Source organism: Sciurus vulgaris, assembly GCF_902686455.1.
Source record: "Sciurus vulgaris genome assembly, chromosome: X".
Taxonomy (NCBI): domain Eukaryota; kingdom Metazoa; phylum Chordata; class Mammalia; order Rodentia; family Sciuridae; genus Sciurus; species Sciurus vulgaris.
In genome coordinates this window covers 88,270,215-88,288,626 of record NC_136471.1, presented here as the reverse complement: position 1 = coordinate 88,288,626, position 18,412 = coordinate 88,270,215, and the positions used below count along the sequence as shown (strand labels likewise).

Here is an 18,412-nt window from a genome sequence, read left to right as displayed (position 1 = left end):
CATGAACCAAGCAGCAAACAAGTGAAATAAAAATCCTCCTTAGTAATAAATGACAAAATTTGATCAATTTACTCCCTATACCAGATTGTCCTTTTTATTTCTTTTTGGCTGTGTGCCCCTTAGTGATAGCAAGGGCTGTGGGTTATTAAACCCTTTCTCCTATTCATGTTGCTCACCAAACTTCCTGTTGAAGTGTGCTGAAACTGAAGCTGGTTGAAATGGCTCTTTGCTTCCCTCCATACCAATAGAAGATGGAATGGAATGTGTCTGTTGAACAGCAGGGTGGGGCTGCTGCAGAGTTCTACATGAGAAATTCCAGCAGCTGATGTCTAGCTTTAATCAGAATGAAATTATGGCATTTGCCAGTAAATGGATGGAACTGGAGACTATTATGCTAAGTGAAATAAGCCAGTCCCCAAAAGCCAAAGACTGAATGTTCTCTCTGATATGTGAATGCTAACCTGTAAAAAGGGAGAGTAGGGAGGGAAAGTATAGAAGTTCATTGGATTAGACAAAGGGGAATGAAGGGAAGGGAGGGGGATGAGAACAGGAAAGATAGTTGAATGAATCAGATGTAACCTTGCTCATATATGAATGCTCATATATGAATACACCACCAGTGTAACTTCACATCATGTCCAACCACAAGAATGAGATCAAAATTGGAATGGGTTGCTCTCCCTGTAGGTATAATATGTCAAAATACACCCTACTGTCATGTATATCTAAACAACAAATAAAAATATGAAAAAAATCTTTACAATCTGAAAAAAAAAACGTTAGGAATTCATTCAGTGGTATCTACTTCTGGAGATATTAGATCAACATACCCCTACGGCCAGACTGAAGTTAATCTCTGCAGAGATTCTTGACTCCCAGAATTTGCTTTGTAGTGTAGGACAAACAACCATCCTTAGTGGAGAAGGTATGACAGGTCTTGTTCATTCCACCACTAATGAATATGACCTTCCAAGTTTCAGTCCCTGAGTGTAATTATGCCTGCCTGTTTGGTTTCCTGACCCTTTTCAGCTGGTCTTTCAAGTCACAGAGCTCAAAGGTAAAGTGAATTGCACTCCCCTATTTCTATCGCGAATCCCCTTGGATTTGATTTTATTTATGCTTCTTCCCATAACATTCTGCCAGGTGCCCCTGAAGTTATATGGTAGGCACTGGACAGGACGATAAGCTGATTATTTGATAATTTTCCAGGTTTCCATAGCAGTAAGCTCCAGCATGACCTCCACAATGTGAAAAATGAATCTCTGCCTCAACTCTCTACTCAGTTGAGAAAAAGGGAGCTAATTTGAAACACCAGTTAATTGTAACCTTTGTATCAGGTAAGTTGAGATTTCCTTCTACAGGTGATTCTCTGCCAAATTTTTCTGCCATTTCTCTTTTACTTTGTGTTGTTCTTCCGCTCTGTGGTTGATCTAATGTCATCATCACAATTGACTTTGGCTCTGATGTATTTTTCCTTATCTTCTCTTCAAAACACCAGAATTTCTGGGTCTAAGTCTTTTACTGTCAGTTATCCACCTTGTCAATAAGCAGTATTACTATTGCTTCAGTTTCAAGTCACAGAGCAACTGAAAAATGCAGTGTTTCTCTGTCATCTTTGTTCCTTCCACATTTTAAATTTTGCATAGTGTATTTTTCATTCCAAGTAATTGTTTGACTTTTATAATTGCTTCAAATTATTTGTTGTTTTCTTTGTTAATAGTACTGAAAGATTTCTCTGTGTTTGAGTCAAGCTCATTGAGTCTACAGTTACTATACCGAGCTTCAGGGCTTCCTGTTACTATCTATAACTTAGATCCCATTGATCAACTTTTCTCTTCCACCCCTGCTTAAACTAGTGTCCTCAGCCTCTGCTAATCTCCATTCTATCTCAACTACTACTAGATCCATTTTTTTAATTCCATACATGAAAAATCACGTGGTACTTGTCTTTCTATGGCTGACTTATATTATTTAACATTAATATCTACAATTCTATCCATGTTGTCACAACTGACAGGATTTCATTTTATTTTGTGACTAAATAATATTCCTTGCATATATGTACCACATTTTCTTATCAATTCATAAGTTGGTATACACTTAGGTTGTTATCATTTCTTGTCAATTCTGCATAGTGCTGCAATAAACATCGGAGTAAAGATGTCTCTTTGATATATTGATTTTATTTCCTTTGGATACAAATCCAAAGGAATTTGGTACTGAAATTGCTGGGTCATGGTAATTCTATATTTAATTTTTAAAGAACACTTCATACTGTTTTCCATAATGACTGTTCTATTTCACAGTCCCACCAATGATGTGCACATGTTCCTAATTTTCCATATATTCATCAGCACTTGTTATCTGTGGTTTTTTTTTAATTGACCATATTTACTGGGGTGTGGTGATATCTCATTGTGGTTTTAATGTACATTTCCCTGGTGACAGTGATATGAGCATTTTTTAAAATGTAGTTGTTGGCCATTTGTAAGTCTTTTTCTTTTGACAAGTATCTATTTATATTCATTGCTCATTTTAAAAAATTTGCCATTTAAATTTACGAGTTCCTTATATATTTTGGATATCAATCCCTTAACAGAGATGTACATTAAAAATATATTCTCCCATTCTGTAGGGTGTCTCTAAACTTTGTTGTGTTTCCCTTGCTGTGCATAAGGCAGGTTGTTTTTTAGTTTTTAGTGTATAGTTTTTAGAGTTACATTAGTCTCTAATTGTGGGTTATTGTTCAAAAATTTCTTGCCTATACCAATGTCCTGTCTTCTCCTAGTTTCATAGCTTCAGGTCTGACATTTAATCTTTAATATAGTTTGAGCTGATCTTTGTGGGTGTTGAGAGACAAGGGTCTAGTTTAAGTTTTCTTCATGTTGGTATACAGTTTTCCAACATCATTCATTGAAAGTACTGCCCTTTCTCCAATACCTGTTCTTACTACATTTGTTGAAAATCACTTGAATGTATATGAATGGGTGTACTTTTAGGTTTTCAGTTCTGTTCCATTGTTCTATTTGTCTGTTTTTGTGCCAGTAAGCCAGTAACATGCTGTTTAGGTCATTATAGCTTCATAGTATTTTTGTTTTAAGATCATGAAAGCTTTGTGATTCTTTATTTTTGCTCAAAATTGCTTGGGATATTTGAGTGATTTTGTTGTTATTGGTTCCATATAAAGTATAAAATTGTTCTATTTTTGTGAAGACTATCATTAAGAATTTCATTGAATCAGTAAATTGCTTCAGATAAAATGGGCATTTTAATAATGTTGATAATTCCATTCCTGGAAGGCTGAATTTCTTTCCAATTTTTTTTATCCTCTTCAATTTCATTCATCAATGCTTTAAAATTTCATTATAGAGATATTGCACCAATTTGATTAAATTTATTCCTAGCCATTTTATTTTTATAGCTATTGAAAATTAGATTGCATTCTTGATTTGTTAAAATGGTTTTATGAGTGCATTAGGTTTACACACAACATTGGATCTCATATTGAAATAATCATACAAGCATGGGATATAATTTTCTCCATCTTTGTCCCCAGGTCTTCCCCTTTGTCTCCACTCTTACATTGCCTTGTTCCTCTTACTCTACTCTATGAGACTTTCTGCTATTTGTTTATAGATATTTTTCTAAATTAGTGCTTTATAGATATACATACAAGTGAAATTCACTGTGGTAAATTCATATATGTACATAGAATAATTTGGCCAATTTAATTTCACAGTTCCTCTCCTTTCCCATTCTTCCCCCCAATTCACTTTCTCTGATCTACTGATATCCTTTCTATTTTCATGAGATTCCCCTTTTCCCCCTTAATTTTGGTCTGGCTTTCCTATATGAAAGGAGACATTCAACCCTTGACTTTCTGAGTCCAGTTTGTTTCACTTAGCATGATGATTTCCAGTTCTATCCATTTACCAGCAAATGTCATAATTTCATTCTTTATGGCTGAGTAAAACTCCATTGTGTGTGTGTATGTGTATATATATGTGCATATGTGTGTGTATGTGTGTGTGTGTGTGTGTGTGTGTGTATATATATATATATATATATATATATATATATATACTATATATATACAATCACTTTTTAAATCAATGCATCTGTTGACAACCACCTGGGTTAGTTCCATAAATTGGGTATTATGTATTGTCCTGTGAAAAACATTAATGTGCCTGTATTACTATAATATACTGATTTGAGTTCATTTGGATGAATATTGAGGAATGGGTTTGCTGAATGATATGGTGATTTCATTTGTAGTGTTTTGAAGAATCTCCATACTGCTTTCCAGAATGGCTATACTTATTTACAATCCCACAAATAATGTGTGAGTGTGAATCCCTCATTCTTGCCAGTACTAATTATTATTTGTATTCTTGATGATTGCCATTCTGACTGAAATGAGATGAATTCTCAATGCAGTTTTCATTTCTGTTCCCCTGATTTCCAGGGATGTTGAACATTTTTCCCCATCAGACAACTTACTATTGGCATATAGCCAAACAACTGTTTTTTTATGTTGATTTTGTATCTGGCAAATTTGCTAAAGTTGTGTATTAGGTATAATAGATTTTTAAGGGAGCTTTTGGGGTTTTCTTTATACATCTTCTATGTAGATCATGATTTTTGCAAATAGTGACAGTTTGACTTCCTGATTTTCCATTTGGATGCCCTTTATTTCACTTGCCTAAATTCTGAAACTAAGCCAAAATGACCTTTTCCTCCTCCAATTTGTTCTGGTTGGTATTTTAGTAAAAGCAACAAAAAGCTAACACAGTGAACATCCTTGCCTTGCTCCAGATCTTAGATTTCAGCTTTCCTAATTCTATATATTGTTAGTTGTTGGCTTATTACCAATGACCTTTATTATGTTGTGTTGAATTCCCATGGTTAAACATGATAAAAATGATGTTTTTTTTCAATGCCTTTTCAGCATTGTGTTTGTTTATTCTTTTTAGTTATATACAACACAAGGTTACCCCTGATATTATCACAAAAGCATGGATTACAATCTGCTCCAATTCAATCCCTATCATTTCCACCATCACCATCTAAGGGTAAAGGAGAGCAAATAAAGAAGCAAGCACACAGGTACAACAAAAAGTGCCTCCCATGTGGGAAAGCCAGTTTTGTTTATTATCTACTCCAGGATTATATCAAGTTACATTAGTGCAGTTTGCTTTGTGCATGTGTAGATCATGTAACTTGCTTGCTTCTCAGACTCCACTAGTGCCAAATGTTTTTATAAGATAACTATCTCCATGGCTCAAGGAGAGAGGAGTTTCAGAATGTTCCTAAGCCAGAGAAACAGAGGGCCTTTATCATCCTGAGGAGTATGCTTCAAGGACTTAGGCTCCTCTGTACTTTCCCATGACCTGAACTTCTACAACTCCCCTTTTTTGTTTTGTATGGCCTTTTGAATAGACATGACTTGTCATTTGTTTAAGGAAGGTGGAGGGAGAAAGTAAGATATACATTGGCAAAAGCAAGCACAACATAATAAAGCAAGTATCAATAAACAACCTCTAGTGGAAAGCTGTTTGATCCATGTAAAATTTGGTAACCATGAGGTTAACCAATCTAATAAATCCCAACCTCCATCATCTTGTTGCACCTTGTTTTATGATGTCTTCATGATGATCCAATTCCTTTTGAATGGGGTTGCTGTCATCAGTTAAATTGAAACAAGACATAATATTAAATTCATGGCATCCCTTATGATGTAACAACAGCAAATGATCAGTAGCAGTCCTATTATCAAGAATGATGATATTGTTAATGATGTTGTTTTTGTTCCTCATTTAGCATAGTAATTGTCATTGATGTGTAATTTTATGTTTTTTTACCATAGCACAGGCAAGTTTCATCATCTGTTTATAAGCTCCTACCACTAGGGCAGGGATACCAACTAAAGAGAATGTTAAAGCCTCGAACTCTGTTTTCAACAATAGGTTAACTGAATCATCACGATCTTTATCTAAGAATATGGCCCTTTTATGTAATCATTGAGCTGGATAGTGACCTATTAAATCCTGAGGAGAGGGGAGAAATACTGTTAATCTGCTTAAACAACGAGTTCCATGAGACATATTAGTTGGAAAAGAACCATCCTGGAGGCAAAGGGATTTATCCATTTCCATACAAAATGGGTTCAACATTAGTGCAATTGAAGGAAGGATATCCCATTGATACTCTTATGAGTACAATTCTGAATTTCAGCACAGGTATCAGTCATATTTATGAGACCATAGGTGTAAGCAGCATCATAGGATTGGAGGGCTTTGTATACTGAGGATTTTCCCTATAATAATCTTTATTAGACATGATTCTGAATACCTTGATTAAGGGAAAACATTGTCATATTAGCAATCTCATGTGTGGGACAGCACACAGGGAGAAAGAAAGATCCCAGTATGCTTCCCATATCTATATCTTGATAGATTCAAATTTCAGAAGAGTTAATAATTTTTGCTAAGCTGATTCAAATATTATAATGAGTGGGAGAAGCCAAAGATGAAAGTTTTCTGTATGTGGGCACCACCAACAGGGATACAACAACAGAGAAATAACACAGTAATAGCCAAGATAGTTGTGGACTTTTGGGTAAGTTTTGCAAACAGAGCTGTAACTAAATTTTCCAGGACACTTTCTAAACCCATCTAGGCTAGCAATTGTTGGGCAGATGTGTTAAACTCTTTATATCCCCCCAAGTCACTAGATGATTAGATGACCTGGGGCATCTTGGGCCTCTTTTTCTTGTCAGTTTCCTTCTTTGAATCAGGGTCCTCTTCATCCAGGATCAAATGAAATTCAGTAATTGGATTGTGAAGTCCTTGATGCCAACTCATGATGATTGATGGGTCTCACTCACCTGGCAGGAATCCAGACAGAACCTGTAGGAGTAAGAACAGCAGCATATCCCGTCCCCCATTTAATCAAAAGGATGCAGGACTTGGTATTTTACATAAATATTTGATAGTGGTTCCTTAAGGGTAAAGTGTCTGTCCAAGGCAGAGGACCAGTGATGTGTATTATCTTCATATTGTACATTAAGAGCATTCATTGTGAACAAAGCAATATTGAGAGCATTATTAACATGAATGAGGACAGGTCCCCCTTTGTGGTTTTGTTTTAAAAGGCACATTTCCAAGTGTGTGGTGTGCACATTCAACTAAAGCCCTTCTGGTAGGATTGTGGGGAATTCCATGGGTTAGAATTATATTCCATTGATTACAAAATTGAGCAAAGGTGGTAAGAATAAGCAGGGGCATTGTCAGTTTTTAGGCAATGAGGTTTACCAATGGTGGCAATGCAGAGGAACAAATGAGAGATACAGGCTGAGACCTTCTCTGAACAATGTGCACTGGCCCAATATAAGGCCAGAGGATATATATATATGGTAACATGTATGAAAGAATAGGGGTGGAAGGGAGGAAATGAGTTATATTCCATTTGCCAAAGGGCATTAGAATGTGAACCTTAAGGGTTCACATTTTCCTAAGTAGGTGTATGAAAGGGTGCATAATGAGAGCAATTATTAATGAAGAAACAAGCCTGTTGAGAGGAAATAGAAAAGGTTTTCATTAAATAGCAAATATTTTGATGAAAAAATTTGTGTGATTCCATGGGTAAAGGATAAAGCAATTTTATAGCAGCCTCAGCATGAGCATTTCCTTCAGTGAGTGGTCTGGGAATTTTAGTGTGTCTAGGTATGTGAGCAAGAAATATTGAAACTGTACAATCCCATAAAAGAGATTGAAGGGTGATAAACAGGGATAACAAATTAGAGTCAAAAAGAGGAGACAAAATTGCAGAGGAAATATGAGGCATCAGTTTTGCTATATACTGAGAATCTGTAATGATGTTTAAGGCAGTGGAAAACATATGAAGAGCCAAAATAATTGCAGCTAATTCTGCTCATTGAGAAGTTTGAGGTAATCTGTAATAATTAGTCCATTTTTTATCAGTGAATATAGATACCACACCCTGTTGTTTCCTTCCATCAGTATAGACAGTAATTCCATTGGAAAGCAGAATGAGGGAGATTATAGAAGAAGGAGCATGAGAGACTTGACACAATATGGAAAGACATTCATCTGGAGGTGCATGAAAACAATAGTGAGATGGAAAAATAACCAACGTAACACCATTTTGTTCTGACCTTACTCCATTGTGTGCTTGCTTGTAATGTTTACATTTCAGCCTCCTGAAACTGTATCTCTGTTGACAGTACAGTGGGATTTTCCCACATCCCTGACTATGGGCCTGATGTATAACAAAAATGACTCTGAAATGGGTAATCAAAACTATTTTCTCATTCAATCAAAATAACTGCCTCTACAGGGTCTTTCTGACCATATTGTCTCAATTGTCCTTGTGGTTTTTGTGAATTTATAAACTCTGTACTTCCAAAATTCAGTTCTTTGAGGTATTAGCCTGCTCCCAGCCACTGCTTGCCTGGCAAGCTCATTGAAAAACCCCTCCCCCTTTCAATTTGGCTTAATACGCATGGTAGTTTGTAATTCTTGTGCACCCCATAACAATAGGAGCTAAAAAAAAGTTGACACCTAGGTAATATGAAGAAGACTGTAAATATTATAAATGTAAAGTCTTTCCATAAATAAGATAAAGTACATGAATATCTGTTCTTGTAAGAGATAAAATATGATTGCAACCATCTGAAATCAATTGAGCATGCATATCAGCAAAAGGGAGAACATTTCTTCCTGAAAAGTTAGGAGAATATATCCACTCTATTATATACAAGCATTGATTATAAATGACAACAACTGTAGTGAAGGTATAAGATTTTCCAGTAAAGATTATTAGAAATAAAGGAACATTGAGTGTTGGGAGTCTATCTATAAGAACTGTAGATAATTTCTCATCAACATGCCGAAGAGCTGTAGTCAATGCAGGAGTTAACTGGGAAAAACTGGTAGGATTATGTTGTTTTTTTAACAGCTGAAAAATGGGCAACAGCATATTATGTAACAGTAGTTACAGAAATATAGGTTTGGGCCCAATTTAAATGTCCTAAAATTGTTGCAAATGAACTAGGGAAAATTTGGAAAGAAGAGTAAATTTTGGAATATGAGGAATGGAATAACATTGGAGTATTTTATGTCCTAAATAGTTAAGAGGGAGTTGTCATTGGATATTTTTCTGTGGTCAAATGGAGGCCAGATTGTAATAGAATGTGTTGCAATTTAAAGTATCCTCTGTAAGTATTGGCCTAGCAATCAAAATATCATCCATATAATGATAAACAAGAATATGTGGGAATAATTGTCGAAAAGACTGAAGAGCCTTATTCACAAAACGTTGGCATGATGTGGAGCTATTTAACATAATGAGGAAGAACTTTCCATTGACTTCTATCAGCAGACTTACAATGATTAAAAACAGGAACTGTGAGGGCAAATTTTTCTTGATCATCAGGAAAGAGAGGAATAGTAAAAGAAAAAAAAACTTTTAGGTCTATTACTTATAAGAAAAAATCCTGAGGGATTAGATTAGGGTTAGGCAATCCACATTGAATTGGACCCATAGGTTGTATACATTTATTAATTTCTCTTAAATCTTATAATAATTTCCATTTCCGTGATTTCTTGTTTATGATAAAAATGGGTGTGTTCCATGAACTGGTAGAAGGTTCATTATGTCCCAACTGTAACTCTTCTTGAATGAGGGCCTCTGGGGCTGCCACCTTTTCCTTAGACAATGGCAATTATTTTACCCAGACAGGAGTGGTGATCTTCCATTTTAATGGCAAGGCAGTTGGAATAGCAGAGGCCTCTACAGAAAAGGCAACTCAATAGACTTGTGTAGGATGTCTCTGCCCCATATAGGAAAGGGAACTGCCATAATGTGCAGTTGGATATGAGTAATAACTTGCTGTGGGTTAGAAGGGGTGGAGCAACCATAGAAAGCTTTTAGACACCTGTTTATTATTTCCTCTGATGCCCCAAACTGGGGTGGCCCTTAGTAAGGGCCATGAATGAGGCCATATTGAGAGGAGTATAACATCAGCACTGGTGTCCAATAACACTGTGATTGGTTGCTCATTTAAACAAAGGGTTAACTTTGGTCTATTTTCATTAACAAACATGTTACAATGATAGTGGAACAAAATCCTGCATTTATTCTTTCAATTAGGGGTTGTTGGGAAACAAAATCTGTGTTCCATGTTTGATTATTTTTACTGATGTGCCATTGATTTTAGGCCTCCTTAGTTTCAAGTTTCAAAAATTTCAAAATCATGAAATTTTTCATTGACTTTGGAGGTTCTTTTCTTGTTTTTGTTTAATTGCTTCTATAATTCTCTTCAGCTCCAAACCAGACTTAACTAACTTACTGATGCATAAACAGGAAAATCTGCCATTGTTTTTATAGCTCCTTCCAATTATAATTCTCTTACTCCATTACCTTCCTGGAAATCACATAACTGTCATTCATTTCTCAGCTTAAGCACCATTTCCTCCATGAAGGTTCTTAAGATATTTTCATTAGAATCAATTCCTTCCTTTGATCTCCACAATATATACAAATCAGGCACCAAGAGAGCATCTTTTGAACTTTATTGCACTTACTCATTTACATGTATACCTTCTCCAGTAATGTAAAAGCAGAAATCAAATATTACCATTATAATGCAACCAAAAGTTAGTGCAAGATGTAAAAGTGGAAAGAATAACTGAAATAAAAAATTCTCCACTTATTTTTAATCTACATGCCTGATAGTGCTTGATTTCATGCAGCCAATAGAAATGTTCATGCACACACTCATGCACATGCATACACACACATATGCTTTGACCTTGGAAAGTGTCGGGCTAAATCTTTCCAGGACATACCCAGCCACCAAAACTTTTCTCCAAGTACTGAGCCACAGCCAGGGTAAGGTGATCATTAAAGGGTCCAGCCACAACCTGGATGCCTAGAGGAAGTCCTTTGGCATTCAAACCCAGTGGACACTGAGTCACAGGCAAACCCAGGGCATTGAAGACACCTAAAAAAAAATAAGAAAAACTTGAGAAATTAGTACCTATTTCAGAAAACCTATTTCACCCTTCATTTTGTCAATAATGATAATAATAGCTATAAACAATGATGACACATGTAGGGACTTTATACTTATTACATTTCTGAAGTATCACAACAAACTCATGATAGGAGCAGTATTAACCCTACTTTCCTGATAAAAAAACTGAAGGACAGAAAAGCAGAATAACATGTTCAAAGTTACTTGGTTAATAGAAGCTGGAATCAGACTGAACACATAGATAAAATGTGAAGGAGAGCACAAGTTTCTTCTCAGTATACTATTTCTAAATTTTACCCTCTGCTTTTTTCAGAAAATCATAGTAAATGCAAAAGAAGGCTAATGTGTTCTCAGATATATGGATTTTCCTTTCACTTGTGAACATTTTGTAATATCAATTTGCATTAGTCTAGAGTTGTAAATTATGATTTTTAACTCATTTGTGTTAAATGAACTCCAAAATGAACTCCATACTAATTACCATTTCTGTTCTACCCAAACTCTTAGCAACCACTAATCTGTTTTTGATCTCTACTGATTTACAATTCTGGTTATTTCCTACAAATAGAATCTTATAATACATTAAGTGTTTTGTGTTTGAGTTCTTCTACTCAGCATAATGTTTCAAGATTTATCCAAGTGTTTCTTTTTATTGCCAATGAATCTTCCATTGAATAAATGTTGTAAACTTTGATTATATACTTACCAGTTGATAAAAAAATTAGTTTAATCCTTTTTGGCTATTTGTGGCAATAACAATAGCATAATTGCACATTAGTTTATACATATTTGTATACAAATACTTTTTCAATTCTCAAGTATATAAAAGAGAATAAAATTGCTGGACATATGGTAAATTTGCAGCTAACATTTTAAGAAAATACCAAACTGCTTTTCCAGAAAGGGTGTACTGGTTTTGCAACATTGCACCAATAATGATTGAAAGGTTCAGTTTCTTTGCTTGTTTGTTAATACTTGAACTTCTGCTCGAATATAGCTGTTTTAATGACTGTGCAATGCAATACACTGTGATTTTAATATTTCTTTAAAGATTACTGATGTTGAGTATCTTTTCATGTACATATTGGCCACTTATGTCTTCCTTGGAGAGATGTATATGAAATTCATTTTCTAATTTTTAGCTACCCTTTAGTCCTATTACTAAATTATGTTATTCATATATTTGGATTATAAATTCCTAGTGAATACACATTTTACAAATATTTTCTCCAAGTCTTTATATTTTATTTCAATTTTATTGAAAGAGTCATTTGGAAAGGGATTTTAAATTTTCCATGAAATCCAATGTATAATTTTTTAAATGGTATGATTTTGGTACCATGCAGGAAGTTCTTGATTAGCCCTCACTCAAGGCTACAAAGATTAAATCATGTGTTTTTCTAAAAATTTTGAAGTTTTATCTTTTACATTTGTACATCTGATTCAGTTTAAATAAGGTTTCATATACATTATGAGGTATGGGTCCAACTTTATTCTTTTTTAATAATTTATTTTGCTTCATTGTACACAAATGGGGTACAACTTGTTTCTCTGGATGTACATGAAGTAGAGTCACACCATTTGTGCAATCATACATGTACATAGGATAATGATGTTTGTCTCATTCTGTTATTTTTCCTTCCCCCCACCCCTTCCACCCCTCTTTTTCTGCTATACAATCCTTCTTTCCTCCATTCTTGCCTCCCTCCCACCCCCATTATGTATCATCATCTGTTTATCAGAGAATACATTCGGCCTTTGGTTTTTTGGGATTGGCTTATACCACTTAGCATGATATTCTCCAACTGCATCCATTTGCCTGCAAATGCCATAATTTTATTATTCTTTATGGCTGAGTAATACTCCATTGTGTATATATACCACAGTTTCTTATCAATTGAAGGATGTCTAGGTTGGTTCCATAATCTAGCTATTGTGAATTAAGCAGCTATGAACATTGATGTGGCTGCATCACTGTAGTATGCTGATTTTAAGTCCTTTGGGTATAGGCCGAGGAGTGGAATAGCTGGGTCAAATGGTGGTTCCATTCCAAGTTTTCTGAGGAATCTCCACACTGCTTTCCAGAGTGGCTGCACTAATATGCAGCCCGACCAGCAATGTATGAGTGTACCTTTTTTCCCACATCCTCGCCAACACCTATTGTTGCTTGTATTCTTGACAATTGGGGTGAGATGAAATTTTAGGGTAGTTTTGATTTGCATTTCTCTTATTACTGGAGATGTTGAACATTTTTTCATATATTGCTTGTAGATCTTCTGTGAAGTGTCTGATCATTTCCTTAGCCCATTTATTGATTGGGTTATTTGTATTATTGGGGTAAAGTTTTTTGAGTTCTTTATAGATTATAGAGATTAGTGCTCTATCTGAAGTATGTGTGGCAAAAATTTTCTCCCACTCTGTAGGCTCTCTCTTCATAGTTTTCTCATACTAGACAAAGGTGCCAAAAACATACAATGGAGAAAAGATAGACTGTTCAACAAATGGTGCTGGGAAAAATGGAAATCCATATGCAACAGAATGAAAATAGACCCCTATCTCTCACCCTGCACAAAAATCAACTCAAAATGGATCAAGGACCTTAGAATCAGACCAGAGACCCTGCACCTTACAGAATAAAAAGAAGGTCGAAATTTTCATCATGTCAGCTTAGGATCAGACTTCCTTAACATGACTCCCAAAGCACAAGAAATAAAAGCAAGAATCAATAATTGGGATAGATTCAAACTAAAAAGCTTTTTCTCAGCAAAGGAAACTACCAACTTTATTCTTAACTTCTGAATGTTAGTGTCATTTATGTTTAAGATTATTATTCTTTCATTTATGTTTAAGGTTATTACTTTTCCATTGAATTGTCTTGTATCCTGTGTCAAAAATTGAAGGAGAGTTGAAATGGTAATTTCACAAGATGGAAGCTTCATTTCTTCTCAAGGACACACATGTGGTAAGTGTTCATAGATAAGAATATTTGTTAATATCCATGAAGTTAAGAGGCTGAGATAACTATCTGGATCACAGAACTAAGAAAAGTCACATTCAGAGGGTAAGAGAAATTGTTTCACTTTAACCACATCACCCCTCTATGGGAGTTGGGGAGAGTTGGAGAAAGCTATTCACCTTCTCTGCCATTCTGGGACCTTTCACAGAAAGATTACTAATATCTTACCTTATGGAAAACACTGAAAGTACAGGCAGGCTAGAAAATTAGGGATTAGTTACTATCAAAGATTGGGGGTAGGAGTCACAATGGCTACCACGGAGATTTTGGCAAGCCATTATGGTTAATGGAAACACTAACTAGAGAAACTACCCAGTCATATCACTCTGCAGGAGGAAGAGTTCACATGTTTACTGGACTGAAGGCCCTAGTCATATTCCCCACCAATTCCAGTGATTTTTTTTTTTAAATAATCAGGCTGAAAGGCAAAGCAATTATTTGTGAAAGGGAGCATCTTAACTCACCCAACTTCAGCAGCTAAGTGGATATCCCACCTAGACCTGATTCTCTCCTTAAGCCTTGCCCAAGATGGGAGGCAAATGTAAATCCTGAAATATCTGAGAGGAGCATCTGACCTCACTCAATTCTAATGGTCAAGCAGTAACTTCAGTCAGTTCCAGAGCTTTTACTAAGGTCTTAGCCATGGAGAAGAACACCTGTTCCAGCCATATAGTAGTTCCAGTGGCCAAGAAGTAACTCCACCAAGACTTGGTGTTCTTCATAAGTCTTCCACAGGACAGGAGTCAATTATAGGCCCCAAAATACCTCCAATGTAGAGCATTTGGCCCTTCCCAACACTAGTGGACAAGTGAAGACTCCACCCAATCCTAATTACATAATTATATCTTCCCCCGGACAGGATACCTTTGTATCCTGTTAGTGCAGGTTAGTGATCATCTATGCAGGAGAGCATCTGAACAACAATACCACCGAGCCTCAGTTCTCTCATTTAGACTTTCTCAGAATGGGAGGCAAATGAAAATTTGCAAATATCTAGGCCAACCTATCCTGAATGACTATGCAGGAACATCAGAAACCTTGCCAGACCTTGTACCCACAGCAGTCAACCCACCCTAAATACAGATTCCGAACTTTAGTACCACTTAACTAGGGAAGCCAACCTGCAACTTGACCTAATCAGAGATGATTGCAAAGCCCAGACAGCTGCTATGATAGAATACACAGTCCAGCTAGTGATCTTATCTGAGTACAACTAACCATTCCATTCAACTTCAGAGGACAGGAAGCAGTTCAGCACAAGTAGAGGGTCCAAAAGAAATGTCAACATGTCCACTGCCATTGCAAACTACCATTAGGAAACAAAGGCTAGGATAAACAGCAAAAGACCATCCCTTCCAAATAATACAATGTGTAGAAAAGGTGACCATTTCCTCAAAAGCATAGACATTAAAGAAAAGGAGGTTTCTGAAATCACTGACAAATATTTAGATTAATTCTTTTAGTGTAGTATGAGGAAATGCAAGAGATAAAGGATATAATAATTGAAATGAAACATTCAACAGAAAACTTCAACAGGATTAAAGAAAATAAAGACTACATGAGATGGAAGACAGGACATTGCTATCCAAGCACCTCATGCCCATTTGCAACAGTGGTGCTATCTGAGTCCTATTCCCCTCTGTGAACTGTGATGCTGAGTTGGCTCACCTGCATCTGAGCTCTCACCACCAAGTCATGAATCATGGCTGCCACTCCCCTCCACCATAGTACTATACCTGTGACCTGGGTTTTTTTTTTTTTTTTTAACTTTGTATTTCTTTGTCAAACTTCTCAAGTTAAAATGAAACAGGAACAGCAAAGACAGTAAATAAGATCAAGCAGTTTAACCCAAATTGTGTACAGAAATCCATGTCAGGGCTGGAAGCTATTTTGCAGAACTCATGGCTAGCCAGCCTACCTAGAATAAATTAAATCAACAAAGCTTCTCCCCACCTTCAGATAGCAACAAATAAAACAGATGTCTCAATAATATGTCTAAAAGAAATGTTGAGGTATTTCTGCTAGTTGAAAGCTACTGAAATCTTCCTTCACTGCAGATAAGGGGTGTTGTGGGGGATCAGATCTGAGAGCTAATCACTTCCAGGGAGTGGTATACCTCACTTGGAGCTCAAGAGAGCCTGCAAGGGAACTCAGGATAAGATGGGTCAGCTGACATCCTACTGCCATCACAGTGTTGGGTAAAACCTCTGTGACCTACACCAGGCAGGATGGTGGCTTCTGTGCCACAGAAGACCCCTAGAGAGCCTGCACATACAGGCACCACTATTGCAAATGGGCATGAGGTGCTTGGATAGCAATGCCCTGAAGAGATCACAGTGTAGGGGAGTGGCAGCCATGATTCATGACTTGGTGGTGAGAGCTCAGATGCAGGTGGGCCAATTGAGCATCGCAGTTCACAGAGGGGAATAGGACTCAAGATTCACAAATATGGGCAGTAAGAGCTTAGGCACAGGAGAGTCAACTGTCTTTTCAAGTCACAGGTACAGGACTATGGTGGAACTGCTTATCTGCCATACATGGCCCATGGAGAGCCTGCATGATTTCTGGAAGTCAAAAGGTACTCAGATAGCACCAATCCAGAGAAGAATATCTAGTGGAGAGATATGGGCACCAGTGATTCACAACTACAAGCAGTGGGAGCCCAACTTCAGGTGGGCCAACTGATTCTATCATAGGGATAGCACCCCAGTCATCTAATCAGTCTGTGGAGAGGCTTCTGTACCATATTCTACCACCACCAACAGAGAGCACACAATAAGGTCCAACACTTGCAGACAGACAAATGACTACCACACAAAAGAAGTCCCTGTTGAGGAGAGTGAGTACATAAGCATCCTGCAGAAATCCATGTGACAGCCATGAACACTGCCTGTGCTCCTTCAACAAATAAAACAGCAGATGCAACACAAAACCCTCTTAGTATGAAGCCTCAGGCCCCTGGGTAGAAAAAAAGAACTAGGTGGTGGAATCCACAGCAACCAGGGAAATAACTCCTGCCCCCAAGCAACTATAGGAAGATCCAAAGGTAAAGAATAATGGGCATTTCTAAAGGTCCCAAATTCTGATGAAATACAAACCAGGAGTACTCAATAATAATTTTCTCCACCATGGCCTAATGTCAATTTTGATCTTATATACGTAACTCTTCATTTTGATTTGATAGATTTTACCTTAATATTTCATATTGGGCCCTCAAGTCATTTAATTTTATTTCATCTGATGTTTTAAAACATTAGTTGGAATCATTCTCTTTATCTTATTTTCCTAGCTCAGGTTTAAACATGCTCCAATTAGCCTCTCTTTTCCATCTTACACTACCTGCTACTGTCTCAAATCTTCATATCTAACTTTATCTTCTGTATTTCATGGTTTGTATTATTTTCTATCTTTGCTTTCATTTTTACTTTGCCCAATATTTTCTCTCCTCCCCTTTTAGGCCTTTAGATAATGTAATAGATTTTACTATCATTAATAACTATTTTCCCAACCTATTCCAGAACATTGGTACAAATTTTAGCATAGAATAGGAACTGTGAAGAATATAATCAACAAGATCTTGATTTTCCTAAGGATTAATAGTATGGGGCCTTACCCTGAAGTGACTAGTAAGTAGGGTTTAGTGTCTTCTCTTAAAGTGGTGTTGATATTGGGAATAGTGGAGGACACACATTGAGTAAAAGTATCATAACTAGATATTCGCCCAGTCCAGTTTTCTCAGGAGAAAGAAGCTCATTGTATAGTCTCTTGCAGAACATTAGAAGTGATAACAGCAGGTAGGATGCTATAAGAGATTTACAGAAAAGACAGGGAAGGAACCATTGCAACCAGCCAATAATACTTCAGTGAATGACACCATTCACACTACAGCATAGTAAATGTTAAAGAAAGAATTAGAAAGTTCATAATAAAATTTTCTATTTTTTTGTTTATTGTAAACAAATGGGATACATGTTGTTTCTCTGTTTGTACATGGAGTAAAGGCATACCATTTGTGTAATCATAAATTTACATAGGGTAATGTTGTTTGATTCATTCTGTTATTTTTTCCCTTCCCCACACCCCTCCCACCCCTCCCACAACTCTGTTCCCTCTATACAGTCCTTCCTTCCTCCATTCTTACCACCCTCCTTATCCCAAACCCTAAACCAAACCCTAACCCTACTGCTAACCCCTCCCACCCCCCATTATATGTCCTCATCCACTTATCAGCGAGATGATTCATCCTTTAGTTTTTTGAGATTGGCTTATCTCACTTAGCATGATATTCTCCAATTTCATCCATTTGCCAGCAAATGCAATAATTTTATTACTCT

The 18,412-nt window shown here is 36.4% G+C and overlaps 1 protein-coding gene across 3 annotated transcripts in view; it reads right to left on the bottom strand.

Moving 5' to 3' along the window:
• Positions 1-10,582: 10,582 nt before the first annotated feature.
• Positions 10,583-18,412, bottom strand: part of FAAH2 (fatty acid amide hydrolase 2) — a 176,944-nt gene continuing 169,114 nt past the window's right edge. For all 3 annotated transcript variants that reach the window (XM_079124115.1, XM_079124116.1, XM_079124117.1), the window contains one exon: positions 10,583-11,029. In XM_079124115.1, the coding sequence (XP_078980241.1) occupies positions 10,854-11,029 (176 nt within the window). In that variant the 3' untranslated portion in view covers positions 10,583-10,853. The remainder of the gene's footprint in view (positions 11,030-18,412) is intronic.